The sequence below is a fragment of the Myiozetetes cayanensis genome, unplaced genomic scaffold (assembly GCF_022539395.1).
Source record: "Myiozetetes cayanensis isolate MyiCay16 unplaced genomic scaffold, myiCay2020 scf5-8, whole genome shotgun sequence".
In the NCBI taxonomy this organism is placed as follows: domain Eukaryota; kingdom Metazoa; phylum Chordata; class Aves; order Passeriformes; family Tyrannidae; genus Myiozetetes; species Myiozetetes cayanensis.
Genome location: NW_026087742.1, coordinates 41,723,828 through 41,750,267, shown reverse-complemented (window position 1 = coordinate 41,750,267; position 26,440 = coordinate 41,723,828). Strand labels below are relative to the sequence as shown.

The 26,440-nt window shown below is 40.5% G+C and overlaps 1 protein-coding gene across 1 annotated transcript in view; it reads left to right on the top strand.

Annotated features, from left to right (window-relative positions):
• Window positions 1–6,771: 6,771 nt before the first annotated feature.
• The window catches only part of CWF19L2 (CWF19 like cell cycle control factor 2), a 67,311-nt gene continuing 47,642 nt past the window's right edge, over window positions 6,772–26,440 (top strand). The window contains exons 1-7 of the mRNA XM_050333615.1: window positions 6,772–6,858; window positions 18,243–18,362; window positions 19,751–19,858; window positions 22,127–22,246; window positions 23,303–23,396; window positions 24,554–24,669; window positions 24,932–25,647. Of these exons, the coding sequence (XP_050189572.1) occupies window positions 6,781–6,858; window positions 18,243–18,362; window positions 19,751–19,858; window positions 22,127–22,246; window positions 23,303–23,396; window positions 24,554–24,669; window positions 24,932–25,647 (1,352 nt within the window). The 5' untranslated portion in view covers window positions 6,772–6,780. The remainder of the gene's footprint in view (window positions 6,859–18,242; window positions 18,363–19,750; window positions 19,859–22,126; window positions 22,247–23,302; window positions 23,397–24,553; window positions 24,670–24,931; window positions 25,648–26,440) is intronic.

Genomic DNA, 26,440 nt, shown 5'->3' with positions numbered 1-26,440 from the left:
TATCTCTAACCCCTCTTTCTAAGGCACTGGTATTAAGAATACACTACCCTCCCTCTCACCTCCCCATGTTTATTTATCATGCACTTTTCTTGGGTCTCTGGCTGTATGTGGCAAGGATGTAAATTAGAAGGTATTCTGCAGTGAAAAACATTTGCATCAATTCCTTTTAATGAAACAATGCTAATCACGGAAATATCTGTATGGTTTGAGTTAGAGGAATTACTGAGATTGATCTGACTCTTTTTGTTGATATCATGTGGATTAAATAAACCCAATTCTGCAATCTTTGCCCTGTTCCTGTTCTTTCTGATTTCTGTGACAAAACCTGAAAGACATGGAGCCAGCTTGCAAACCACAGTTAGACTTATTGCTCCAAGATCCCTAGTAGGAGATTTGTTAGGCTGGCCAGAGCTTTTGCCTCGCCTTTGCTCTTCCCAAATGATCCTCTCAGTTGAGTCAATCCACTTGTTCAGGCTGACATGCCAAGTAGTCTCCTGGGAGAACAGACAGGAGGAAACATAGGGTCACAAATCACTTGTCACACATTTACCCTATCTAAAAAGTGCTAGGCTTTATAAGGCATAAAGACCTTACAATAAGACATTATTACTGTGTGACCAATTGCTTTCTGAATCCACCATCTTTGCAGGACACCCAGCAGGATGTGTGTATATCTTGCCTGTGTCAGCAACTCCCTAAGATGCTTCTGATAGGCAAGGTGAGGACTCGAAACCACATACGCTAAGTGGATCTTGACTGTGAAATATACTATGCTTGATCTCTCCCATTCTGAAATGACTCAGGCAGAAGATCCCAAAGAACACACCAAAAGAAATCCAATGCCCTCCCACTGTATGGTCTGTTTTCTGACTTGGTGGTATTAGCATGTTGACATAAGCTTGAAGATAAGCTTGCTTGGTGTTGCCTGTGTGTTAGCAGCAACAAGGGCCCAGAGGGCCATTAATGCTTCAAGATGAGGTGAACAGCAAGACAAGCTGGTAGTGCCACACTCCTGAGAGGTTTTGCTGTCAAGAACAGTGACAAAGATGGTGACTTGGGATGTCAGGTGTATTACTCCGTACAGCTATTTCTGGGTCAAGGGCTGAGACAAGAATTGGCTATGAAATCATCCTTCCCTCTTAACACAGTAGTACAATATAAAGAAAAATGAAAAGCAATTTCAGGAACTGTGGGGTGAAAATTGGAGAGGAGTAAATTGTTCAAGTTGCTGCCAAAAGAGACAACTATGGACACTCTCAGTGGCAGTCAAGTTCTCTGTACAATTATTGTTATAGCACTGTAGTGCCTTGGAACCCTTTCCATGGAGCAAGACCTCATTGGTTTCAACAATTTTTTTCTGTGAGTGTTCACCATTTTATCATAGAAAGACATACTACACACTCAGTGTGAGTTTCTGCTTGTTTGTTTGTTTGTTTTGTTTTATTTGTTTTGTTTTGTTTTGTGGAGATATGTAGTGTCCAGCTGGGAGTGTTACTGCAGCTCCCTTTAGTTAGCTGGGTGCTGCCCATGTGAGTGTGCATTGGACTGAGCTATGGCACTGCAGGGAAAAAGGGCAAAGACAACCCCAAGATCTTTGGAGCCAAAGGCTGTGGTTACTCTGTACAGTGTCTGCAATATCAGCTTAAGATATTTCTGCTTTTGCAATGAATAGGCTGATACAACTGTCTGTGGGACTACCCTACAACCTGTCTTCTGGAGCTAACCTACCTTTAAAAGGCAAAATTATGCTTTAATCTCACTTAAACCCAAACCCAATCCCTTTGCACTGCATTGAAACTCTAAGAATATTTTAGTTACTATTGCACTGGGTCTGATGCACAGGGACTGATAAACTAAAGCCCCAGAGTTTTAATTCCTGCCCCAGCTGGGTGATCTGAGTATTTTTTCAAATATTTTTCAAAGCAGCTGATCTAAAGCTCCCTGACATGTGCAGCTCTGGACCTCTCCAAGATGAGCAGGCATGAGAAAAAGACTTAGCCATTTCTCTCTAAAGGTGTGTTACCAGACTCAGCAAATTCCTGCTTTGAGCTTCCTGTCTGAGAAAAGTATTTTCAACTTCTCAAAGGAAAAAAAAACCCAACCCCAAACACATAAAAGCCTCAAAAGTAATTAACTGAATGAGTTATCATTTCACATATACAATAGCTTCCTCACAAAACATTTATTAGTAGAATAATAGAAACATTTAGGTTGGAAAAGACCTCTAAAATCATCAAGTCCAACCACTAACCCAGAACTGCCAAGCTGTCACTAGAGAATTTCCCAGATGAAGGATTCACTTTATTACAGTCATGAAACTTGAGTGGGGGGAGGGTAAATGCATATTTCTAAATCCCATTCTCCAGGTCTGCTGAACTACAGCTGAAGTTATCGTCTGTTTTCAAAGAAATTAACAAAATAACTATTGCTCAGGGGCAGACAACATGCAATTTGCTATTGAATATGGAACAACGGGTGAATCATTCTTCGATCCATCACAGCCTCCTCATTTGTTTTCATTGCAAGCTGAGCTCTTCTTTCCAAGGCAGGCTGCCAGGATCCTCAATGTCACCGGGGCTCTTTTGTAGCTGCCAGGAGCACTTCTTTTGATGGACAGTAGAAAATCATCTGGTTTTTCAATTCAGGTGCTCACTGCACAATTCAGGCAAGAGCAACTAATAACCTAGGCATTGCTGCTGCATTGATTTTTGGGCGAGGTGTTCTATCATTTAATGGCACTGAATTTAGACACAGTTGCTTTAATTTTCTCCCAAGGAAACATAATGAAATTTCTATGAAAGAAATACACTTTTCCCCAAAATTGCATCATTCTCTGTTGTTTTTTTTCCCCCTGCAATTTCTTCAAGTACTGACATTTTACTTAGACAAGACAATGAAAATTCCCATCACACTCTATGTAATCCCTCAGAATTGAATGTAAATGACTGCTCAGCAGTACCAACGGCAACTGAAAATCAGGTGGTTTTAAAAATGGACAGAATGAGGATTAACTGGAACTAAGTACATTTTGACTGGGGTATCCTCTTACCAGCATCCTACTGGATACTATTCTTCTTAGTATGAGGACTTCAGAATGTGTTGTTATAACTGAGGTAAGAAGCTCTCTCCAGTGGCACTAAGGAAAAACATTTCGTATTCTCAAAGTAAAAGAATCCCTTTTTCCTAGTGAAATGTTGCCTCTTGCTTAAAGAAAACTGACCAGGATCACACTGAGTAGAGAGATTTTTTCCTAACCTTTTTCATATAAAAATAAAACATCAAGCTGAGAGCTGAAGGCAAGCAGTGAAGGTTAGCAGTGTGGAAGTTCATAACACAGATCAGTTGGAGAGTCACCAACTTCTTTCACAGAAAGTGTAAAATGTGCCATGAAATGGAAAATAATAATTCACTCAGCAAGGTCGGTGCCCCCTGTAGGAGTTCAGCAAAGATCATTATCTCCAAGGCTTTATAATTTTATTAGTGTGTTTAATTTTGGCCCTGAGAATGAGAAGGCTGAACAGAGGTGCCTAGATGACCATTAAAAGTCGTATACCAAGGACTTCTTCCCTAGGCTCATTGGAGGTTTCCAAGCATGTAAGGAGCTCTCAGACATACTAATATCTTTAAAGAAATAAGACTAAATTTTCATTTTACCTGCTTCCTCTGAAAAAATGCTTTTCTTTGGATGAGGAGAGGAAATGAGATTAAATTATATCATCCTTTCCTAAAAAAAGGAGTATTAAAGTGTTTCTAAATTAAAATTTACAGTACCAGCTTATTAATGATGTGTGGGGTTACAGATAAAAAGAATAACACCAAATACTGCAAGAGCTCACCCCACCCTGTGCTTTGTGTTCTCTTCTTTGCCTGTAACTTTCTGTTATTGAAAACCCATTCCCTCGTCTCACTACCATATTGGAGGAAAAAAATTGTCCACAGCTGTCACTATGCACGCCTTGCCACAGTTTCCAGGCTTTGTGTTCTTATTTCCAAATACTTCCTAAACTGATTCAGTCACAAGTAGTCGGTTCAGCTCATGGACTATCAATTTGCTGTTTAGATTGAATATAAATCTATTAAGCCCATATGCCTGCTGTGTGCTGAGTGAATTAGGGACTACCCACTTGAGATACTCTGCTGGCTGCCTGGAACAAGTGGTAATGGAAAGAAACCAGTTTGTTGGTGAAAAGAGCACATCACACTCAAAGAAGAGGTTTTCCTTCCTGAGCTGAACGTGTGCTTTTCTTGCTGCTTGTCTCTCAACTAGTGTACTTTGCTGCATCTAGCTAAAGAATGAGAGCAGCATCAGTCAATCCTGCTGGAACGTCTTCTGTATCCATCTGTTTGCTTTGTAAATGGCTCCCCAAAGGGGTTCACATGCTGCTTTTCCAAATGGTGCCTATGAAACTCTATCAGTTATCATTCTATACCTAGTGGTGATCTACAACAGGTTTTTCTTGAGATGTTGTTAACTGTCAGCATAAATTGACCAAATATGCAAATGCAATTTACACATTTAATACCACTGCGGAGATGATGATTAAATTACCGTTATCACTTTGAAAACATACTGTCCCATGCAAATAGCTAACAAATTACCCAAGCACTTTGCTCAGACCTTTGCCTAAATAATGTTATTACTTGGCAACTGTGAACACATTTGGTGTCAGACACATTAATAATGCTCTGATCTCATCCCAAAGAAATTATGTCTCAGTTAAATATTTGCTTCACCAGAGGTAGAGCAGCCTTGTCGAACACTGTTGGCAAACTGCAACTTGTAAGTGCTTGAACGTGCCTATTTTTTAATTTCCCTGTGGTCACGCAGGCACATCCTGAGCAGTACCACCCTGGCGTTACAGAGGCAACACGCCAGCACGGATGCTCCGAACTGGCAGCAAACAGGGCAGAAAGGGGCTGAGAGGCTGCCTGAAGGTGGGTCTGGAGGTGGGTCATGGCAACGGGGAGCACTGGGTGCTGCGTCGCACTGGAGTGCTGAGCGTCGCTTGGGCCACGTTTCCCTTGTTCACCCTCATTGATGCTGGTCCAGGTGAGCAGGCTGGGGTCTGCATGAGGTAATTTTGGCCCAGTGTGTGTGAGGGGTGAACCTGGAGGTCAGCATCCCCGTGGTGGAGGAATACATTCAGTGCAGATGGCTCTTGCGTTCAGCTGCAGTGTGAGCTGCAGGTTGAGCTCCCGGTGGGTATGAGCCTGAGCCCAAAGCAGGAGGCTGTGAACTGTCAAGGGGTACTGGGACCTGACAGTGGCAGCCACGTGACCGGACACTCAGGATCATGGCAGGAGCCAAGGACTCCAGACTTTATTGCACTTGGACTGTGATGGTGTAAAAGCCCAGGGGCTCCTTTCTTTGGGGTCCCTCCTTGGATGCACCAGCTCAAGCTGGTTTTGTACCATGATTAAATTATTGCAAGGATTGAGACGTCTGAGATTCTGCTATGGGAAACCTGCTGGATTGGCTCCTGAATGTGCAGGCAGGGAAGTTTCCTTAACACCCACCATCCTTAACACCGTGGTCCTGTCAGTCAAGCAGCACAGGGTTCTGCTAAGGTGCTGTGCCACAACACGGTGCTTGCTGAGACCTTCGCCTGAGAGGTTGTGGGATGCCTTTGGTGAGCTCTGAGTGAAGTGGGGGGAATCCACCTGGGCACTTGGGACTTGTGATCAGAGTGATCCTGGATGTCCTTAACGGATTGAGGAATGAGATGCTGGAAAGAAATGCCACAAAAAGAGACCTGGGGGACCTGGCTGATGGCAAGTTGAACATGAGTCAGCAGTGCCCTGGCAGCCAGGAGGGCCAACCGTGTCCTGGGGACATCAGGCAAAGCATCGCCAGCTGGTCAAGGGAGGGGATTGTCCCACTCTGCTCTGCACTGGTGCGGCCTCACCTTGAGTATTGTGTGCAGTTTTGGGTGCCACAACACACAAAAGATATTAAGCTCTTAAAGAGTGTCCAAAGGAGGGCAACAAAGATGGTGAAGGGGCTTGAGGAGTGGCTGAGGTCGCTTGGTCTGTTCAGCCTGGAGAAGAGTTTGAGGAGAGACCTCACTGTTGTCTACAAAGGGTAGATAGGGGAAGAGGTGGGGCAGGCACTGATCTTTTCTCTGTAGTGACCAGTGATAGGACCCGAGGGAATGGCCTGAATTTGTCTCAGGGGAGGTTTAGGTTGGATATTAGAGAAAGGTTCTTCACCCAGAGGGTGGGTGGGCACTGGAAGAGGCTCCCCAAGGAAGTGGTCACAGCACCGAGCCTGACAGGGCTCAAGTGTTTGGACAGTGCTCTCAGGCACATGGCGTGACTCCTGGGGATGGTCCTGTGCAGGGCCGGGAGTTGGACTTGATGATCCTTGTGGGTCTCTTCCAACTCAGAATATTCTGCAACCCCGTCATGAGGTGAGCGCGTCCCGGCGGCCGCTGCCGAGCGCGGCGGGGCTGCAGCCCGGCGGCACCGGAGCTCGGCCCCGGGCAGGCCGGCGGGGCAGGGCGGGCGCTGTCCCCGCTGTCCCGTGTCCCCGCTGTCCCCGCTGTGCCGCTATCCCGTGTCCCCGCTGTCCCCGCTGTCCCCGCTGTGCCCGCTGTCCCCGCTGTGCCCGCTATCCCCGCTGTCCCCGCTGTCCCCGCTGTGCCCGCTGTGCCCGCTATCCCGTGTCCCCGCTGTCCCCGCTATCCCGTGCCCGCCCGCCGTTGCCAGGGACGCCGTTCACGACAGTGTCGCGGCGGTGCTGCCGTACGGCTGCCGCGCGGTTTCCGGCGGTCCGTGCCGATGGCGTCGGGGCTGGAGAGCGAGCGGAGCCGGGAGCAGCGGGAGCAGCGGGAGCAGCGGGAGGCACTGCTGGCCCAGGTGGGGGGCCTGGCCCGGCCCGGCCGTGCCCCGGTGCTGCTCAGTCCCTTCCGTCCCCCAGGCTGGGCGCTGGGTGCTGCGCGGGGTCAGCGCGCTGCCGGGGGCCGCTCTGGGGGGCCATGCCCTGGGAGAGCCCCTTGTGCGCCAAGGGGAGCCGGGGTGCGGCACCGGGAGCGGCAGGACGCAGCCGGGAGCTGAGTTCGTGCGTTTTGTCGCTCGTGGTGTTGATTCGTGTGGTGGTTCACTTCCTGCGCGTTTCTGGGCTTACACCTTTGAAAAAGAGCCAGGGCCGGTCGTCGGTAAAAATCTCTCTTCAGATTTTTATATACACTGATGACACCAGCCCCGCTCCCCGGCCTTCTCTAGGCTAAACAGCCCCAGGTCCTAGCCTTTCCTTAAATGAGGCATAATAGGCAACTCCTACTTGTCTTGCTGGCCTGTATTTTCTAAGGAGTCCATATCTCTCCATTTCAACACTATGGTCACGGAAGTGAAGTGGGGGGTGTGTGTGTGTTAAGAAGTGTGACAGCCTGTTTTCATGGAGTCACTCTGTTACTTGCTTGGCTCTGTGTTGCTGTAGTGGGAGCCAAGAATTAGAAGGCTCCCACTCACAGGTGCTTTGGTGGAGTTGCTGTGACTTGGAGACCTGTGCTGATCCTGACCCATTCCGTTCAAAACCTGTCTATGTGCCACGTTTGGCACTTGTGCCGATTCTTGTTTTAACCTGTGGGTAGAGTGAGTGCTGGTGTCACAAACGGCACATCAGTTGGGTGACGTGATTTATTTTGAAGTTTGAGGAGCAGGGGATAGAAAACTACATAGGTAGAAACTACACAGAAAGAAAAGTGTATGAGGAAGACAGGTTATGGAAAACGTATGAGGTTGTGAGGATGGGCTTTTTATAGAAGGAAGGACAGGGTAAGCAGCAACCAAATCTTACTGGGCAAAGATATTTTCACAAAAAAAAAATAAAATAGTGGGAAAATAGAAAAGCCATCACTGACATGTAAGTTTCAAGCTATTCAGTGGCCTGAATAGCTTGAAACTTACATGTCAGTGATGTCTTTTCTCAAGGCAAAGCAGAGAGAGGACTTTACCTAATTCATCATATGGGCATCTCCCTTGTACATTTGTGGAACTGTTTCTTGTTTCTAGAAGTTCTCTTCAGTGATTTCCCCCTTCCTGATGAGCAGTTGAAGGGAAATTCCTTTAATTTAGTAACAGGGAACCATACTCCCCTGCAAAAGTTTGTTATTGTTGTCTTTTGCTGTGTTGGAATTGCTGTGTGACATGTTTAAGAATGCTCCTTTGCTTAGTTCAACCTCTTGAATGTTCATAAACACACTTAAAGGGAAGCAAAACTTATGTAGGACACTGTTATCCTGCTTTGCCTTTACATTTTCTTCTCAGTTGGTGCCATTTGTATTTGCGTAGAATCCTAGGACAGCACTGGTTGAAAAGGCCTTGACAGATCACTTGGTCCAACCCCTGGTGGGGTGGGGAGTCTAGATGAGATTATCTAGTGCTCTGTTGAGCCATGCCTCGAAGAACTCCAGTGTTGGGGTTAAGGAAATTTCCTGTCTGACCATCCAGGAGCCACTCTGGCAGCCACATTCCCACCACCTGAGACTTTCCCTGCTGAGACTGGAGCCCCTTCCTAGCGGGTGGCTCCTGTGAGCCGATGGGTGCCCCACTTGACTCCCTACACTCCCCACTCACACAGTCAGACCTGGTTTCCTTACTGGCTCAGCCCCATATTTCCCACAGTAGAGTCTCCGGCCTCTGGATCCTTAAGACAGTTTAATGATGGTGCAAAACACAAAACCATCTTGAGCTGGTCCTTCAAACAACACAGTCCTCTGGGCTTTTATACCCTTAAAGTCTATGCAGTGTGATAGTCTGGGGTATTCCTGCTGAGTCCTGGGCTCCTGCTGTGTCTTCCAGTGTCTGTTCTCCTGGCTGGTCCCACAGGGCCCTATGCCCTTTGCTGTGCAAAGGATTGGCACCGGTTCATGGCCTCTCACCTGGGGCTCTCGCCATTTCCCACCACCCAGGGCACAACCTGGAGCCTTCACTGCAGCTACACCGAGCTACCTGCACTGAATGCATTCCTCAGCAGGGATTCCACCTGCTGTGGAAAAGGCAATGAATTTGTGTTTAACCTCTCGTCATATTTAGATAAGTCTCAATTTATGGAGGCAGGAAAGCTGAGGAGGGAGGTTTGGTTGCTGGAGAAACTACAGCAATGAGCCAAAATCGGTCTCACAGAGGAAGGGTTGATGTCGGGGATGAAGCAGTTCTTCATGGTGAGGATGTGTGGGGGAAAGAGGCACAGGTTGGTTTTGGCAGAGTTTGAGTTGTTACTAGAAAGCATGGTATCTTGAACGTGGCATCTCAAGAGGAACTGAACAGCCTTGGAGGAGGTGGGAAGAAAGTATTCAGAGATGGCCATGGTACAGGCTGTTCAAGGACACTAAAGGTTTTGAAATGAGGAAAAATAGGCTGAAAATAAAGTTAATTCGAGAGAGTTCTTTGAAATCATTAGGTGATATGGAGAAGGAAATGGAGAATTGCTGTCTGCTGTTTCTTTCGACTCAAGAACTAGGTTGTATTAAGGGATCTGCAGGTAGCTGGCTTAGAGCAGACAAAAGAGTGAACTTTCAGATGATGCACAGAGAAATTGTAGGATCTCTTGTATAGCATGTTGTGAATACTGACACTCCACTTCCATCCAGATGATTATAGCCTAAAAGCAAAACTGTATGTTACTGAAAGTTACTGACTGAAAAGTTGCTGAGCCTCAAATTCCTGGAGGATACAGGAATGTTTTGGAGATGGCTCACTTGGACTTAACCCTGTATTACACTCTTGTCAGCTTCCATGGGCATTGCTGGACATTTTTCAGTTGGGATACTAGCTTAGATTTTCAGTTCTGAGAATGTCAGAGCTCTCAGAAGTCCAATATAGGGAAACAGAAGGGAGTATAATTTGTGAAATACTAGGCTCTATGGTTCTTCAAGTCCATTTTTGTGGAGTGTCGTAAGGGATCTGGAGACAATGATGTTGCTTTCTACAGGATATAACCATTAGAGATACTTGATTCCCCCACTGAGAAACTTCTGTGATGTGACTTTTCATCTTCATACTGGAAATGCGCATTATAGAGTCTGTGTTATTTTTCCATGGTGTTTATCTTTTCACTTCCAAGCAACCTAAAGCTAATTCGGATTCTCAGATTTTCAGGGATTCTCCTATTTTCAGGGGTTCTCCTGGGTGCGTTGGGTAGCACTGAAACATAAATTAATGATCAAATGGTTTTCTTTGCTGCTGCTTGTGGAATTGCTGTGTTCATCATCTTATGTATGCCCTTGAACTGTTTCTTTTCCTTACAGTAAGAACTAAAACTTGTAGTAAGCAGAGGACATGTTGAAGGTTAGAAGTTTCCTCCCACCCCCTTTTCTGTACCAGAGTTTTAGAATGTGTTAGCAAAAGTCCTGTACAAGTCCATATGGAAAAAAGGAGGCTGTAGAGGCTCCTTTATCACTGATTTAACTGTCAGAGAATTTTAAGAATGAAACTTTTTTTAAAAACTTATTGCATATTCCCTTTTCTCATTTATGGACCCAATAACCTAATATTAAGCTATGTAAAAGGACAACATTTTAAGACTTCTCTTGTAGCTACTCTGTTATTTCTGTGAAAATCAATTTATCATTTTATAATGTGAAAGCATGAGGATGTCATAGTTGCCATGTCAGTACTCTGCTGTGTGCAGTTTTGGGTGAACAATATAAGAAAGATATTTAAGCTCTTGGAGAGTGTCCAAGGAGGGCAACAAAGATGGTGATGAAGAGCTTTGAGGGGGAGCTGTATGAGGAGCGTCTGAGGTCACTTGGACTGTTCAGCCTGGTGGAGACTGAGGGGAGACCTCATTGCAGTTACAACTTCTTCATGAGAGGAAGAGGAGGGGCAGGAACTGATCTGTTCAGTCTGGTGACCAGTAACAGAACCCAAGGGAATGGCCTGAAACTGTGTCAGGGGAGGCCGGATAATAAAGAAAGGTTTTTCACCCAGGGGGTGGTTGGGCACTGGAACAGGCTCCCCAGGGAAGTGGGGATAGCTCCAAGGCTCTCAGAGTTCAAGAAGTGTTTGGACAACACTTTTCAGGCACATAGTGTGATTCTTGGCATTGTTCTGTGCATGACCGGAACTCGGACTTTGATGATCCTTGTGACCTTCCAACTCTGGATATTCTATGATTCTGTGAACAGAACTGGGGGCAAACTGCAAGGCTTTATCTCAATGTGTTTTGACTGTTTTGCTTACAAAGGCAGAAAGAGATGTCAGTTATTTGGTGGTTGCAGTCCTGGAAGCTTCTGCCTTTTACTTTGGGAAAGACATTTGGGAAGCTGTATAGATCTTTGCTTCTGATAATCTGAGATGTTTGCAGTCATAACTGTACTTCAGCAGCTCTGTTTCTGCAAAGATGAGATATTCAACTAACTCACATCGAGAAGCTTTTCATTTTGAAATATGAAATATTGAACTTTTACTCTTTTGAAAAAGCAGCATGTCACTGAATTCATTGATTAAGATTTCTCTTCTAAATTTTGGAAGTGTATTCTTCTATTTGTGTAGTCTGGCTTCCCAACTGCACTGGTAAAACCCAACAGCTGGTAATGTTTATGATAATGATCAGTAATCAAATAATTAAGTGTTGACATGCAAATTGTTATTAAGCGTCAGAAATAGCATCTTGTTTTGATGAGCCTGATAGTTCATGACACTGCTGTTTTGGTTTACAAGTTTACAGTAAGAAAATAATCTGATGGGTGTTTTGGTAAGTGCAGGGATATGTACTTTTCCTAGACATGAACACTTCTTCTCTTGGTAAAATCTATCAAGATTTCAATTTTGGGTTATTCTGTCCTCTGTGCTATCATATTTTCTGTATTTTAGGGTTACTCTTCTGTTACTGGATTTTTTTTTTTCCATGGACTTTGAGTCTTCCACTCTTTGGCCTCTGAGGGGGATGTGATCTGACCATTCCTTGTGCAGAAAAACCTGCCTTTTAATTGTTAAGGATTACTAACAGATTGCAAATTTCTCTTGATAATAGTATATTCTCTTGATAATGACATATTAATTTAAAAAAAATTGAGTGTAATATTCACTGAGGTGATGGAATGCTTTGGCCGTATTTTACAGTTCAGTTTTCAGTGGAAAATTACAGAAATTTCTCCTTAGATAGAAATTAGCAGCCACACATATATCACTATAAGAGGTAATACAACTGTTATTTGTTGGAAGTTGCTTCTATGCTGTAATACTAAGCACCTCCTTTTTGTTCTTTCCCTTTTAAATCCTTTATGAAGTGTTACATCCCTGACTGTTGGCAGAAATAAGCATGTCAGCATTAATATACTCACTTAAATCTGTGATATTAGGAGAGTAGCAGCACTGAGAAACTATTGCTGCCTTTTCACAAAAAGTTTTCAGACTTTGACAAAGCACCTCTCTCTGCATTTTTGCGAGCAACATCTTTGATTTAACAGACAGATGATTTTAGAAGGTGAGCAATGAAAACAGATGTCTTTGTTGTTATATCCTGTAAGGCTTTCCTCTAGAGCTTGCTTTGGCACAGGAGTGGAGAGGTCCTACATTAACATGAAATACCCATCTACAGTTTCCTAGCAGTAGTAACTACCTTAGTGCATCTGCTTATCTGTTGTGTCTGTACCAGCAGAAACAGTTACTGCCTCCCAGATGTTTCTGACCGAAGGCTGACATCTCCTGCAGTCAGCTTTTTAAATCACATCTGACTTTTCTCTAATGATTATTGATCATAAGAAGCTTAAATGATTGAAGTGATGGTTCTCTCAGTGACCTACCTTCTGTGCCTTTTGGCAGGTGAAAATGACAAAGAGTGGTGACGTTTCCAGCTGGCACAGCTGTGTCTGTAGGTGGTGGTGGTACAGGCAGCACTCTGACTCAGCTGTGATTTGGCAAGTTGGGATGGAAGTTCTTTCTTGTGTCTCCACTACTGTCCTCCTTGGGAAAGCTTTGTGGATTTAATAATTGGAATATTAAGAGTAGAAAAATAGTCTTAAGTATTCGCAAAAATAAGTGTGTTTTTCACACAGAGAATTGGTATAAGAGCATCAGAACTGCAAGGAAGGTATGTTCAGTTCCCTCAAGGTAAGCAGTCATGTAACCAGGGCTGTCTGGCTCTGCGATTTCGAGTGATAGAAGTTGGGAGGGTAATACATGCCACAGCAACCTTTCTGGTAGCTGATTATCAAAATAATTAATTGAGTGGAGGAGTTTGTATGATAAGGTGGGAGGTGATTCTGAAATTAGAAAGAAAAGCTCATTGTTTGTATTTTGGGTGCCTTATGTTGATGTCTGAAGGACTGGGGATTTGTTGAACTTTTCTAACAGAAATCTGTTGCTGAAAGGATGTTTTTTCCACACTTCTCCCCAAAGTGCACATTTTTTCCTTTGTTCCTTGTGCTTAAACCAGTAGCCTTGATGACCTTGCTGGAGTGGCATCTTGTAAACTTGATCTACAGGAAGCTACACCCTGCTTTTGGTGGGATTTTTTGCCAGGGTGGTCCTTGAAGTGGCTTCTCCTGAGGCTGTGGTGCCAGGATAGGCCTGGGTAGGTAAGGTGGTGGGAACATGTGAGGGGGAATGCAGAGAGGAGAGTCGTGGGAGTGGAGCCCTGCCCTTCACTGACACATAGGCAGTAGAGCAGCTTAGCTGTTGCTCTTTGTGTTGAATGTTTTTGTCATACTGTATTGATCTGATGTGTTGTAGAGTTTCTCCTGGTTGCTGGTGGAGAAAAGGTGACTTTTCTTCTTTTGGAAGGAGAAATTGACTATTGAATGGTGGTGATTATTGTCTGAGGAATTAGAAATTGACCAGAGTTAAAGATGGAAAAGTGCATGGTCTCTATAGTGGTGTTGAAAACTTTCTCTGGCCTTGGTTAGAACTGAAATGGTAAAAAGAATTGGGGTCAGGAAAGAGTGTTGGTCAAGGTTTCTGTGAGCTGGAGAGGGAATTTTTTTGTCGCTAAGTGACATCCTTGGGGACTGTTGTGTAACAATCTCCATTTATTGTGTGACCTAAATCTTGGCTGTTGGCAGTGTCTTTGATCTTTTCTGCTTCTTCCTGGTGTGGCATGGTGTAATTTGTACAGGTTTTGGTGTTTGTGTCTGCAATGTATTACAGGCTGTTTTGGAGCAAACTTTATTTGTAAAAGACAAGTAGCACATAAAGTTTTGAAGCTAATAGAGTAATGTAAACAGATTTCCCTCCTCATCCTCACTTGAAATAGTTGTGTGTGTGTGTGAGGGGAAAGCATCACCAACAATACAAAATAAATATTGTAATTTGAGGGAGCTAGATAGTTTTTAGAGATAGAAAGATTCAGATAGAAAGATTCACTGCTAACTCTCTAGTCTTGGGTTAAAATGATAATTGAGGTGAAAATATAACTTCTTTCATATTTTTAAATCTCTAGGCAGCTTTCTTTCTTTAATTTTATTTTACATATATATATTGTTAAAAATTTTCTATATTTTGCATCTTCTTCTAAGAAAAACTTTCACCTGATGTTTTTTTTTTCTTTCTCTTTGATCTGCCACTACAGATTCACTGCATCTTGCCCAATCCTGTTTCATTTAGTATTAAGGAGACAACAATCTGTAGTCTGATGATGATCTCTAGTCAATCTGTGTTCTAAATATGTATTCTTCAGCCAAAATGATGATCCATCTCTTTCATTAGGATCATGTATTTCAATTACCTAAATGCTTGCCTTTGTCTTTTTCTATTTATTTTAAATATAATAAAATGTATAAAATCTTCTTTTATACCTTATTTGTAACATTAACCTCATTTTATGCAATGTTTATTTGTAACTTTGGTAGCATGAAGAAAATACTAATTTTATGTAAAATATGCTTGTTATTATAGGGAAGGATGAGGCTAAATCTCCCGTGACAGGCAGAGAGCATACTCAGTGAAGACATGTTGACAAGATGATCCTGACTGGCCTTTATTTGAGGTCTATGTAGATTTATATGTAGATTTATATGCCTGAGAACTGCTAAAGGGGTTGAACGGAACTGTTGACTCCAGCTCCAGTTCTTTCTCAACCAAAAGTGAAATGGAGTGTGCAGAAAGCCTGTCCTTTTCTCAGTCTATATCTCAGCAATATGATTTCTGTTTACTTTTGGAGCAAATGAGCTTGGAGTCTGTTTTTGTTTTTATTTTTTCTCATCTAGAACCATATTCAGGTTCCTTTTATCTCCCCTGTTTCATCTCTGTCCAGTTATAAATTTAAGTTTGGAGTCTGTATTGCTTATAGACATTTTGGGAGTTGCACAGCTGAGGTTATTATCCTTCTCTTGTCCATGGATGTGCCATGTTTAGTTATTGTTTTTTTAGTCAGATGAATGTATTTTTAAAACAAAAGGGTTAGCATCATCTGTATGGACTAGAACAGAAGATACCAGTCAGTGATTTCTGCATGAATTTTTAAGGATGTTGTCCCAGATGCCTTAGAGTGGCCAGGGTTAGCCAGTGCACTTTCTGGATCGTGCAGGGATAACAGGAAGCACACCTGCATTTTTTTGAGTCCTGTGTGGTTTTGGAGACTCTGTGTTATGCTTAATGACTGTTTCATTTTCACTGAATTATAGTCCTGCTTATTCTTTTGTTATTTTGTTTATTTGTAAAATGGAAAATTATTTCGATATTGAAATAAATTACTCAGTGTGTTCTTAACTCATTCTTTCTTTATCTTTACCTTTTATATTTTAAGAGGTAGCATTCACTCTTGTAGACTGTCAGCTTCTTTCTAGAGATGGAAGTCTGAGACTTGGCCTCTTTATTTGAGCGGATTTATACTATTTTTTGTTTTGCAATATTCCTTTGTTTAAAGTCAAGAAGTGTGGGTAGCAACCTTGCTGTACTTGCATTTAAGTGCATTAGAAAGTTTATCACCTGGAGTTTGTAAGAAAGTAGACAAGGAAGATTTAAAAGGGTGCTTTGTTTGGGCACAGATGTGTAGTATTTTGATTTTCTTTTTTGCTTTGTTTAGTTTTTTGTTCTTTATGTTGTGCGACTTTCAGTAGTGTTAGCGACAATGTTAAAAAATACAACAGCAGTCCTACCTTGTGAATTAGTGCTTTTTTAAAAATACCCTCTTAATCTTATTTTTTTGGCACTTATTTTGTTCCTTGAACCCTTACAGTATATTGGTCATGCCCCTGCAAGCACTGTTTGCTGTCAGGACAAAAGCTGCAGATTTCTTTCTTGGCTGTATCAGAAAGGGAGAAACTGGCGTGTGGTAGGGAGGTTGCTGTCTTGTGCAGTGCACAGGCATATATGTAGAGAGCTAATAGCTGACCAGGAGGAACAACGTCAACTAGCTATGTAATCTCCTGAGATTTTTTTGTTTGTTTTAAATATTGGTCTTTTTAAAACTTGTATGTGTTCTTTTGGCTTATGTTTGACCACACTTTCTGGTGGAACTTGTTGTTTCAGGATAAAAATTCTAAACTACACCTTATGTTTTTGCTGTGATTTTAGTTATTTTAAAACAAAACCCTCAAACAAACGAAAAACCAAAAGCATGCTCAAACTTGAAAGACTTATCTAACACAAAATGAGGGGTGTAATAATGTAAAATAACTTTTCTCCTGTTTAATTAGGGTGTGCTGTATTGCACTTTGGGGCAAAAAGTTTCCTAATGACAAGTTGTATTAAGTAAACTTGCTTCTGAAAGTTTCTTCTGAAAGTAATAGAGGGACATCAGAAGCTGAAAAAAATTATTCTTTTATTTATGTGGCTTATAAAAATCCTTTCCAGGAATTGAAACTGTCTGCAGTGATGGTTATTTTTTTCAGAAACAGTAGTGAAAGTATTTCTAGTTTTATCTCCATAGGCAGAAAGGGAGAAACATTTTGCAGCCCAAAATGCTAATCCTTTTATACTTGTATACTCCTTTAGAATATTTGTGTGGATTTCTGCAGTTCCAAGTTTTTCATCTGGCTGAGATATTTTCAGAGTTGAATGTGCACAGAGATAGGCTTGCTAACAGATGGTGAACTGTGCTTTGCAGTGGAGTTATTACACAGAAAATTTTTTGAACTAGAAACTCAGAAGTCCACTGTATCATATCATGTATTCAGTTCATGAAGGGTGAAATAAGAGAAGACTTCTCTGAATGAAGAATGGAAGCTGAATGTCTTTGTGTCACCCTTATTTAGGATGATGGGATGAAATCAGTGATATGGGACCTGGAAGGCTGTAGCTTGAGAAGATGGGTGTGTAATACGTTCTAGCTGAATGTCCCCTTTGACATGTAATACAAAAGTATTTTTATTACTGTCCTCTAAAAGGAAAACTTCTCAAGCACAGTTTTCAACACTGTATATGGTTGTGTCAGTGTGGGTTGCAGTGTATGTTGCAGTGTGTATGTAAGGAAATGCTACTGAACTCCCACTGGTTATTTTTCTTTTCTGTTCATCTTTGGCCAAAATTAATTATGAAAAGGAGAGGTGCAAGCTGCTAAAGCATCCACAAAGTGAAGATAAATGGATGCTTGCTGATGTGAATAAAGGTGTGGAACAACTGGAAAAGGTGATGGAACTGTAAATCATTGGATTGGATTGTTAGCTTTACAGCATGTTTGTGTGAACAGAAGACTTTGAGGGCTTTAAAATGATCTTTAAATAAAAACTTTTTAATTTCTGATTTCTTTATGCTTTGATATTAGCTTTTTTTTAACATGGAAATAACCTTTTACTCGCAAAGGCGAAAAATTTGTGTCATTCAATTTCAGCTTTAATTTCTACCAAATGCAGAAGAGCAAGTGCTGCCAGGCAAGCATAGTCCCATAGGAAGAAATCTAGAGAACCCAAGGCTTCACAGCAGTCTTGTTTGTGGTCATTCACAGGAGATATCTTAATGGAGCCTCTGAATATCACATCCTTTTAGTGTAGCAATCTGTGCAGATATTTCAGCAACGGAAAGATGTGTCTTAATGATGTAGTGATACCCGAAGAAATAGATTTGACCGAAATAAATGTAGTGTAGTAGATATTCTATGTATAGTTATAGTGCCTTAGTTCCAGTGAAAAACATATTGAGAGGGGGAAGAAGAACCAATTATAGATGTGAGGCATGCCCTCTCTGCCTCTACCACCCCACCCCAGTCCATCCCTCCCACCACAGAAGAAAGGTTAATAAAAGTAAAAGATAGCTATGTGTGGTTTACCTTTCTTCTATGTGTGGTTTGGTAAGTGGGTTGTGATTATTTCTGTGTGTGTGATTTGGTTTACTGGATCTCATTTGCAAACATTTACTTGTAGGAACATTCTGTGCAGAAAAAAAAGAAAAAGGATAAGCATTCAAAAAAAGCTAAGAAAGAAAAGAAGAAAAGTAAGAAGCAAAAATCTGAAAAGAAGGATGACTTACATGATAGTTCTTCGGTAAGTAAGGAATTTTAAAATACAAATTTTAAATTACAGTCTTAAAACTTGAACCATTTTAGTCACTGTGGTTAGACATGGTTAGTAAAATTTAGACTCATTCTTACCATTTTCTGTTGGAAAAAACTATGGCAAAATCTGTCAATTTTAATATTTATGTGTATTTAATCAACTTAACATAGGCAGTTTTGTGAATGCTTGTGAATTTTATAACATTGAATTCACTCATTAGGAACTAAGGGATTTATAAAAAAATCCTTATTCTGGGATAGATAGGAAAAATTTTTAGGTACCCTCTTGTCCCTGGTATATGGTAGAATGATGTGTCTGAAATTGCAAATATACTTTGATTCTAAGCATGAATTACTTCTGCCTTTTTCTATGGATGTTCAACCATGGACACCCCCAGCAACATGTGAATTGTACATGAGTCACGTGCATTTGAGTCTGTAAGCAGACGCCTTCACATTGAGGAGCACTCTGGCAAAAGAGCACAGAGATTACGTTAGAAATCTGGTGCTGCTTTCAGTGTGTTTTTTCACATTGTGGAAAACACCCTCCCAGCATTTTGGTGTGAGTCAGCTGGCACTGTGATTTTTAATTTTCGGAGAGTCAGGGAGTCTCTTTGGTTGAGTGAAGGAATGTGCAACATGATGAGATTTATTTTTTACGGACTGATAGCAGAGACAAACTATGATATCAGTGTGGGAAGTAACCTAGGGCACAAATGTCCTGCGTTTCACGTGGGAGTCACCCAAACCCTTCAGACCACAACAGTGATTCCTAGGATGCAACACAGTCCTGGCTGTAACTTCGGTCCAAAGTATGTTATTGACAGGCTCATGTAAATAGCAAAACAACTGTCAATGGAGTCCTGTGTACTTCAACCGCAAAAGCGCAAGTGTAGGAAGCTGGATGTGAAAAGAAGAGGCAATAACATGTGCAGTGCTTTATATTGTACTGTGCAACTGATTTTATTTTTTTTAATGTAAAACATACTTAATAATGAAATAATGCATTTTTATTTTGCTTTTGTAATGTCGTAATCCCAGTTGATTTTGGTTTCATTTTTATTATGACAGTTTTAGCTTTAGCAGTATTATGCAAATACCAGTATGAAGTAGTGCTACATAATGTGATGTGCTCATGAAGTATAATGGAGTCTTTTGATCATGCTGGAACCATCTTCCTTGGAAATATCAATATTCTGTTTTTATTATCAGTATTTTTAAATATTAAACAGTATTATATTAGTAATGCTAAGGACAATTAATTTTTGATTATCAATTCAGGATTTTTTATTATCAATATATTTGGTTAGTATTGCATTTTATCAACTAATGTGTTAAAGTGTTATTATTATTCTTTACATTAAACTTTCTTTTTAGGATTCTTCAGTTGAATGGGTTGAGTCAAATGTGTCACAGTCAGATGACACAGAAAAGGCTTGGAAGGTCAATAAGCAACCAGATGCTGTGAGAGAACCCTCACTGCAGGTGAGCAGACTGATAACTAGTCCAGAGATAAACTCAGCATGAGTAACTGTGAAACATGCTTAGGTTTCTTGACAGCTCTTTTGCAATGTGTTGAATAAAACCTATTTTACAGACAAATGTCTTTGCTAAGCTAGGTGAATGCTACTTTTCATTCATTGGAAAACGTCTCTACCTAATAGTTCTTAGTGTTTAAGAAAGCACTGCTCTTAATGTTGCCCAGCACCAATTCCTTTCATCATCATTTGTTTTCATCATCTAACAACTTGGTATTCTTGAAGATGTCACCTTAATGGCCTTGACTAGATATACTATTTTTTCTTCATAATCTGGGTGGGTGTTCTACAACTGAATGAATTTTTGCTTCTGTGGTGCTTAAACAGATATAAGGAAGAGAGGGGTAGAACTTTTCAGCAATTATATTTATGGCATCAATGTCTCCTCTGATTTTCCTGAGTGAATTCTGTGCCCAGCACTCTGGAAAATGGAGTAATACTGAAAAGGACTACAGTGATTTTAGTAACAAGTGTAGTCACATACCACAACATCCTCAGTTGTGTAAAAATGATTTTTAAGTTAATGTTTAAATTTTTTTCTCCTGAAAAAGGTCCCTGTTTCTCAGTCTGAATTGGTGCATCTTGTTAAGAGAAATAAAAACGGACTCTGGATTATATATATCTTCTTGGATAAATATGAAGTAATGCAATGTGTGTGTCTTGATAATTTATACTGCAACTCCCTTTTTTAAAAGCATTTTTTTGTATAGTGTATGGCCTAGGCTTGTCTGGTTTTGGATGAAGAGTGTGCTTTTGACACAAATTTCCTAGTCATCTCCACTTTTTTATTTTAGCTTATGTTATGAGGAAGTCTTGAAACATATATGGAATAAACTAAATTAGAAGATGAGTTCTCAAAGTGCACCTAAGGTGCTTGATGTGACCAGTCTTGGCCTAGTCCAGAGTGCTTGCTTAAGAAAAAAAAAGAAAAGACAGAAACAAAAATGAAAATAAAAATCCCCAACCCACAGATCTGAAACCTATATAGAGTCGGAGTCAGGCATTTTTCAGTGGTGGCCAGAGGCAGGACCAGAGGCAACGAGCACAAACTGAAACACAGGGGGTTCCTTCTGAACATCAGAAAACTTCATTTTACTGAGGGTGTCCAGGCACTGGCACAGATTACCTGGAGAGGTTGTGGAATTTACAGTTCATCTGGACATGGTCCTGGGCAACTGTCCCTAGGTGTCCTTGCTTGAGCAGGGATTTAGACCAGATGACCTCCAGAGGTCCCATGCACATCCATGTTTGTTGATGCATGTTGCTGGCTAATGTGGCCATAGATATTTTTGAATCACTTGAAGATAGATTATTTTTCAGTTGTTTCTCTTAGAGGAGATCTGAGAAGTGGAATGTTGGGTTTCACCCCTGAAACTCCCTGGTGTGTTGCCTAATATGACTTTTAAATAACAGTGATAGCGTGACACGTAGCATCTGTTCAGATTGACAGCTCAGACTTGAACCCTGTTGAAGATAGCAAGACTCTCCTGCAAGGAGATGTTTCAAAGTAGATATAATATTGTCATTTTGGATTCTGTGCTAGAATCATAGAATTGCTCCAAATGCTTCTTTTTATAATGTATATGTCACAGCCTTCTTTTGAGGCTTCAGGTTTTGTGTGTATAGATGTAGTAGTTATATCTAGACTTTTTTATATACCACTTTTCTGTAGAGTAGTCCTCATTTTTAAAATCTCCTTAGTCTGGCTTAGGTTTTGTAAATGCAGTTTTCTACCTGATATCTTGGGTACAGTTTACAGGCTTTAGATGTATAATTATTGAATTTGAGAGTTCAGTTAGTGCCTAGATATCCGAACTATAAACTATGCTTAGTTACTGATTGCAGATTTTGTATGCACTAGAAGAGATAAAAGATCAGGAGGTCAAAATTAACAAGATGAGATGTACAGTGTTCCTTGAAGCAAATAATTAGCAGTATGTAGAATCTGCATGTTTACTACTGTGTTAAATATTTTGTGAAGATATATTTCAAATTACAGAAAGACATTTATGCAATTTACTTGTGTATTAAAAAATTGAAAGATTGGGGTTCTTAAAAATGTATTTCCTTTTCATTAAAGTATTTTATATGTGTTCGTAAAGCCTATACTGTTTACTGTCAGAAACATTTGTCAGTAGTTGCACTAGTTTGATTTGTACATGAGCCATCTTTTTGTTGGAATTATGAATGCTGTTTCCCTGGTTTTATTTTAAAGAGAGAAGAATGGATGAATTTAGACTTCATGTCATTGAAAACAACGTCAGTAGCAGCTGTCAAAGGTGAAAGACACAAAGATAAAGTACTGGAACGACAGAAAGCTCAAGAACTTGAGCAGGTAGGAGGAATTAATATATTAATTTTTTTCTGCATTTTACATTTGGTTCAAATATATAAGTCTTTATTGTTATTTAAACTAATGCCTGATGCATGAAGTGATAGTTATTTTAATTAAATTGGTCTTTTTGGGATGAAAAGGCTTCATACATCCAAGATTATCTTGTGGAGAAAGGCCTTTAAACTATATTCTAGGTGAGGAGAAAGTCAGCTTTGTTAATTCTGAGTTCTGTAATATTTGAAGGACTCCTGAGATGTTTTACTCAATGACAGTGACAGATTGTTGGTCTGACCACCTTCTCCATGGTGTGTGTGACAGGAGCACCACTGGTTTGTGATAAAAGCCTACTCAAATTGCTGTCCTAAAGTCTAGAGTGCTAAGGCTTGTTTTTTCCTGACGAAAGAGTTCAGAGCAGATGTTGTGCCTTTCATGTCACTGTTGTTGGTGAATACAGGGCTAGATCAGGGTCTTGCTGTGGAAGGGGTTTTGGTCATTAAATTCATTCTCTTTACATACAATTGATGGCTGTTTCATTCACAACCTTAAATGCAATTTAGTCTGATCTGAAAACACAATTACTGATCACCATCTAATATTTAGTTATCCTCACATTTTACAGTAAGTCCTTTGTTGCTGGTAGGTTTTTCAGTTAGTTGTGTCTGGGAACCAGATTGACCTGAAGTGCTGTTCTTGTGTAGTATGTGGTGCTTTGGTTATTGTCTTTTGAGAAGGGATTAATCTTTTTTGTTTTTTTCTCCACATAATTTTTTTACTGAACATTATTTCCGAGCTGTTGAAGGACCATTTAATGTGGAGATCTTAAATCATCAGAATGTCAGCATGTATTATATATGGTTAATGACAATTTATATATCTGCTTAATCCTGGAAGAGTATGATTCTTACAGACTCTCCCACCCAAACCCCTTGCTGTCCATGCAGGTTTATACTCTTTTGTTTTCTGCACCAGAGCGTCTGTTCTTTCTTTGATACCCAAAACAGTGTGTATAATGGATGCATATATGCTATGCACATATTAAAATTATTTCTGTTTTAGGCCATGCTGTCTGAGAGAGAACTTAATCCCTATTGGAAAGACGGTGGTACAGGTTTGCCACCAGAGAAGGATGAAGAAGCTTCAGTTAAGAAAGGTAAACAGCAACTTTTGGCAGTATTCTTAAATTTCTGCTGCAGTTTCTGATCTCTACGTTGCTAACAAATTACTGGTAATGTTTTTATAAATGCATTATGAATATATATATATTATTAATAATAACATTAATAGTGTAATAAAGTAAAATTTGAATGGAAATTCAGTAGTGAATATTGGGTTCATATCATAGTACATTGTTTTGCAGAATTTCTCTTCACTGGTTTTTAATCTTGAGTGGTTTGACCTTCAGTATTTTTACAGAAATTCTCCATTTTGAACTAATTAAAAGAAAGCATGATTTAACCAAGACAAGATAAATTGTTGTCGACTCATTTGGTTCCTTTCATTCCATTACACAAATTACTGTTTTAAAATATTCACCCACAGAAGACTGAGTCACATTAAAATGAAATACATTACAGATGCAGTTTGTGAAAAATACGACTTCTGTAACCTTTTCACTGCTTTCCTTACCCCAGGGTTATCCTGCAAGTGTAGTTAGAAAAACGTTTTTCGTGATGTCATTAAGCATTTATTATGTGATAAGAAGGGGTCCTTGTGTTCTGTCAACAGGGAAGATTGGGGTCTGTGGCTTTTTGAGAGCCTTTCCCTGTAGACAGTCTGATCTGCAAACCTTTAGCCTCATGCCCGCTTTAGGAGTCACAGAGATCAGCGACCTGTAAGAGGTGACAGGCATCAGTGAGCGTGTGTTCAGAATGTTAAGACCCATGCTAGCTTCTCACATGGAAAGCTATTGGTTACTCATTCCTTTTCTGAGGAGGGGAATCCACTTGTTTGTGTGTAAGGGGTATGCCAAAGAATGGACACAGAAAGTGGAAAAAATGAGAAGGTTCCTTAATGTCATTAAAAAACCCCAGAACTTCTCATATACTAGTCCCATCTTGGAAACTGCATGTTGTGTTCTGTGATAAAGTAGAGAAGCTTAAATTAAATCTGTAGTACTGCTGAGGTATAACCAGCATTAACTTATGAAAACGTATAGCTGTGTTATTGTATTAATTCTGTTTTTCATTTACCCCCTTGAATTTTTACATTAAGTTTAGGTGAAGGTTTGATGTCACATGCAGAGTAAGGTTAAATAGTAATAATTACTTGAGATTTAAAACTATGACCTCTCATTGTTTTCTACTTCAGTTACAGTGGTAGAAGATGCTGGATTAAGTTGGCTGCGAAAATCATACCAAAGGATGAAAGAGCAGGCTGAGAGAGAGAAACGAAATTTTGAGGAAATTGTAGCTGAGAGATATGGGGTGAGAATCTTCAATTAAATTTTCTTCATACTAACAGATATACTTCATGTGTAGTGTAAGACCTAAGGAAGGAAGCAGGAAAAAACAGCCTCTGAAGCTTCTCTCTAGTGACAAAGAGTTTAAAGCTACCTAGCCATTTATGTATTTTGTTTTGTTAATTTTTTTTTTTTTTAATATATGGGATATTACAGCAGATTTAAAATACTTACACAATACCCCATGGTCTTAAAAGTGGCATAACTTTTTTTATTCTTTTTTATAGTCAGTGGAGGTATTTCAGTCGCGATTAGAAGAAGCTGAAAAAGCTGCATCCAGAAAGGAAAATTATCATGGAAGTGGAAGATGGAGGAAAACTGACTATTCAGAAAGTGAGAGAGGGAAGAAAGAACACCATATTGAAAAGGTGACACGAGATGATGATAGAAGCAGAAACACATTTGGGGGCCATACTAGGGAGAGATATGACAAGGGTTGGTCACAAGAGGATAAAGATTACAAAAGAGGTATGTCAAGAAGAGACCAAGAATGTGGACACAGTAGCATGGACTCCCTATTAAGGGGCTACAGCTCCAAAGGAGAAAAATACTCCAGTGAAAAACGAAATCAGGAAAAGAGTTCATCTTCAAGCAGTATGAAACACAGATTTTTGAAACCCTCTGAAGATGATTCATCATCTTACAGTGCACCTAGAGACTGCAAGTCAGAGCAGTCCTCTTCCAAACTGCCGGTTCATAGCTCTTTGAGCAGCCGTTTCCAGAAACCTGGAGAGGATACTGCCCTGTGGACCAAAACACACAGAGAAGATAACAATGAGAAATTACTGTGTAATAAAAAATCATCAGGTACTATGGAACAAACTGATGGCAATAGTTGGGAAAGAACTCCAAGTGATGAAAAAGAGAAGTTGCGGCAGGAGTACCCAAGCGATATCTCTGAGAAGAAACAAATGTTATCTGACAGTAAAATATCATACTCTAGGTATTTTATGAACTTCTTGTCTTTTTTTTGCTGTATTTTTCATGGCAAAGTATACCAGAAACTCTTATCTCCTTTGTGGCAGTATCAGACTGATCCTATCAGATCTCTTTAGTTTGGAGGAATCTAGCCCCAGCTAAGGGCAGCTACAATAGACCACTGCAGAAGTAAAACACCCCTTACTTGTCCTGTCTCCTCAGCATATTTGAGAATTGCTAATGCTAGATTATTTTCTGTTTGCTTCTAATGTTAGTTCTCACTGCAGTAAAATTGGCCTCTTAGGCGAAAAACCTGCAAAACAATATCTTAACTGTCATCAAATTTATAAAAGACACACTTGAAATGTTATAAAATGCTGACTAAAACCTGAAATAATTAATACAGCAGGGATAGGTTTTCCACCTGTGAGATAAGTTTATATGCTTAAGTAGGGAAAAACAGTAGAAAGTATTGATTAGAACATGCATTTTGTTATGGAGAAGAGGAAGAATTAATAGTGGGAAGGGAAACATAAACTATTAGGCAGCAGGAATTTAATTTTTCCTGACTTGCTTTAGTGAAAGACAGCAGAGAGTCATAAGGAGAAGTGGTCAGAAAAGTAAGTTGTAGAGAACTGACCTTTTGCTCTGCTCAAGGCCTCCTGTTCTCCAGTATTAGCAGCTTCCTGGTTCTCCCAGTGATTTGTCTAGTGTGGTTATTACTGTGAAGGCTTTCCTTCAGATCTTTCCAATAATACGTAGGCACGTGCAAAAATATTTTAGTGTCGGGGTGGTTTTATTTAATTGTTTGGGAAAGC